The sequence below is a fragment of the Micromesistius poutassou genome (genome assembly GCF_964030765.1).
Source record: "Micromesistius poutassou genome assembly, contig: SCAFFOLD_5890, whole genome shotgun sequence".
In the NCBI taxonomy this organism is placed as follows: Eukaryota; Metazoa; Chordata; class Actinopteri; order Gadiformes; family Gadidae; genus Micromesistius; species Micromesistius poutassou.
In genome coordinates this window covers 5001-6807 of record NW_028179421.1, presented here as the reverse complement: position 1 = coordinate 6807, position 1807 = coordinate 5001, and the positions used below count along the sequence as shown (strand labels likewise).

The following is a 1807-nucleotide window of genomic DNA, read 5'->3' as shown; positions in this document are numbered from 1 at the left end:
AATGAAAGGCTAAATAGGTACATATCTCAATTACCTAAAATCATAAATGCCATTAATAAATGTTTTTGTAAATGTTTATGTATCACATGGCTTCTCTTTTTTTATAACTTAACATAAGAATTTTGTATTATTCATTTCTGTATTTTTTTATTCAATTTCATATTTTAAAATCAATTAGTCTATATTTGTCAATTTAATCCTAAGGATTAACATATAACCTAACAACCTTTAATAATAAACCTAACCTCTAAACAAAGTATCTAAACCTAACCTAACGATAAGTATAGTAAATATATGTAGGCAAAACAATTTTTATGTATTTTATTGACAGAATAACCCAAGTATATATGATCCAATTCCCCAAAGAACACAGAAAATACAACAAAGAGCATTAAAGCTAAAGCAGGCTCGATTGTGGTAGCCTATGTAGCAATGCAAGAACTCTCAAATAATATATTTTAAGGAAACACATTAAATTATTGTTAAGATTATTGATTATTGTTTTAAAACTTGACAGAATCTCACTGTCCAAAATATTGATTCTGAATCTTTAAACATTATTTCAAACTTAAACATTACTAAACAATATATCATAATTAAAATGTTATAAGATGAAGCAGTCAGAACCAAAACAAAATGGCCATCATGGTGAGGTCGTGTTGCCATGGTTTCCAAGCGTCAGTGAAAGATTGCAAGTTTAAGCCAGTTTAATCAAATCTATCACAAATACAGAGATCTAACTGATTTACACTTCTTAGGGATTGATGTTTTTTATCAAAATAAAGTTAATTATGAACGTTATTGTAATTAAGCAAATGTAGCATCATTAGTTAGCTGAAGTCCCAAAACTGATTGTGAGGATTATAAATGAACAGCGATCCACTCCATCCTGGTTTAGGAAGCTGAACGTGAGAAGCCTCTTCATGATTTAACTTTGAACCTAAACAGCAAGGAAGCACAAGTCAGCATTAAACATTAAACACATTATCACTGTGATGATACTGTTTATTAGACTGGGTAGCCCCGCCCATTCTGCCGGTGATTTGAGTTGGCCCTGCAGAAGGGTCTGGAGAAGAGCAATACATTCCTTTCTAGTTTCGATACGTTTTTGCGGGAGCCAATCACCAAGCTGGCTTTTCCCCCTGGCGCGCTATTGGCTGGTTTAACACAATGACGACATGGAAGCGACAGCAAGCAGCCAATTGCGTACAGAGTCAATTTAACTCCGCCTCTTGTGCTGAAGTCAATGACAGCAGCCTCCCAGACCCAACGTGCAATCTTACCATTGAGCTTGGTCTGGCAACAGCCAGGCTAACTGTTAATATATTACTGTGATGAAGTACTGTTAATATATTACTGTGATGAAGTACTGTTAATATATTACTGTGATGAAGTACTGTTAATATATTACTGTGATGAAGTAATGTTAATATATTACTGTGATGAAGTACTGTTAATATATTACTGTGACAAAGTACTGTTAATATATTACTGTGATGAAGTACTGCTAATATATTACTGTGATGAAGTAATGTTAATATATTACTGTGATGAAGTACTGTTAATATATTACTGTGACAAAGTACTGTTAATATATTACTGTGATGAAGTACTGCTAATATATTACTGTGACGGAGTACTGTTAAAATATGACTGTTAATCTATTACTGGGATTGGGATTATGTCAAAATATGACTATAACTGTAAACATATGACTGTGAATAAGTATTGTAAAGTGGTAAAGTACTGACTGTGGTCAGAGGTTGTTCCTCAGGAGCCGGATTCTGCCCCTCAGTGTTCTCAGAGC

The 1807-nt window shown here is 33.3% G+C and overlaps 1 protein-coding gene across 1 annotated transcript in view; it reads right to left on the bottom strand.

The window, feature by feature from the left end:
• Nucleotides 1-306: 306 nt before the first annotated feature.
• Nucleotides 307-1807, bottom strand: part of LOC311372852 (major histocompatibility complex class I-related gene protein-like) — a 4275-nt gene continuing 2774 nt past the window's right edge. Inside the window, exons 5-6 of the mRNA XM_084489796.1 lie at nt 1752-1807; nt 307-940 (exon numbers count right to left, since the gene is read on the bottom strand). The exon at nt 1752-1807 is cut by the window's right edge and continues 12 nt beyond it. Coding sequence (XP_084345922.1) covers nt 929-940; nt 1752-1807 — 68 coding nt within the window. The 3' untranslated portion in view covers nt 307-928. The remainder of the gene's footprint in view (nt 941-1751) is intronic.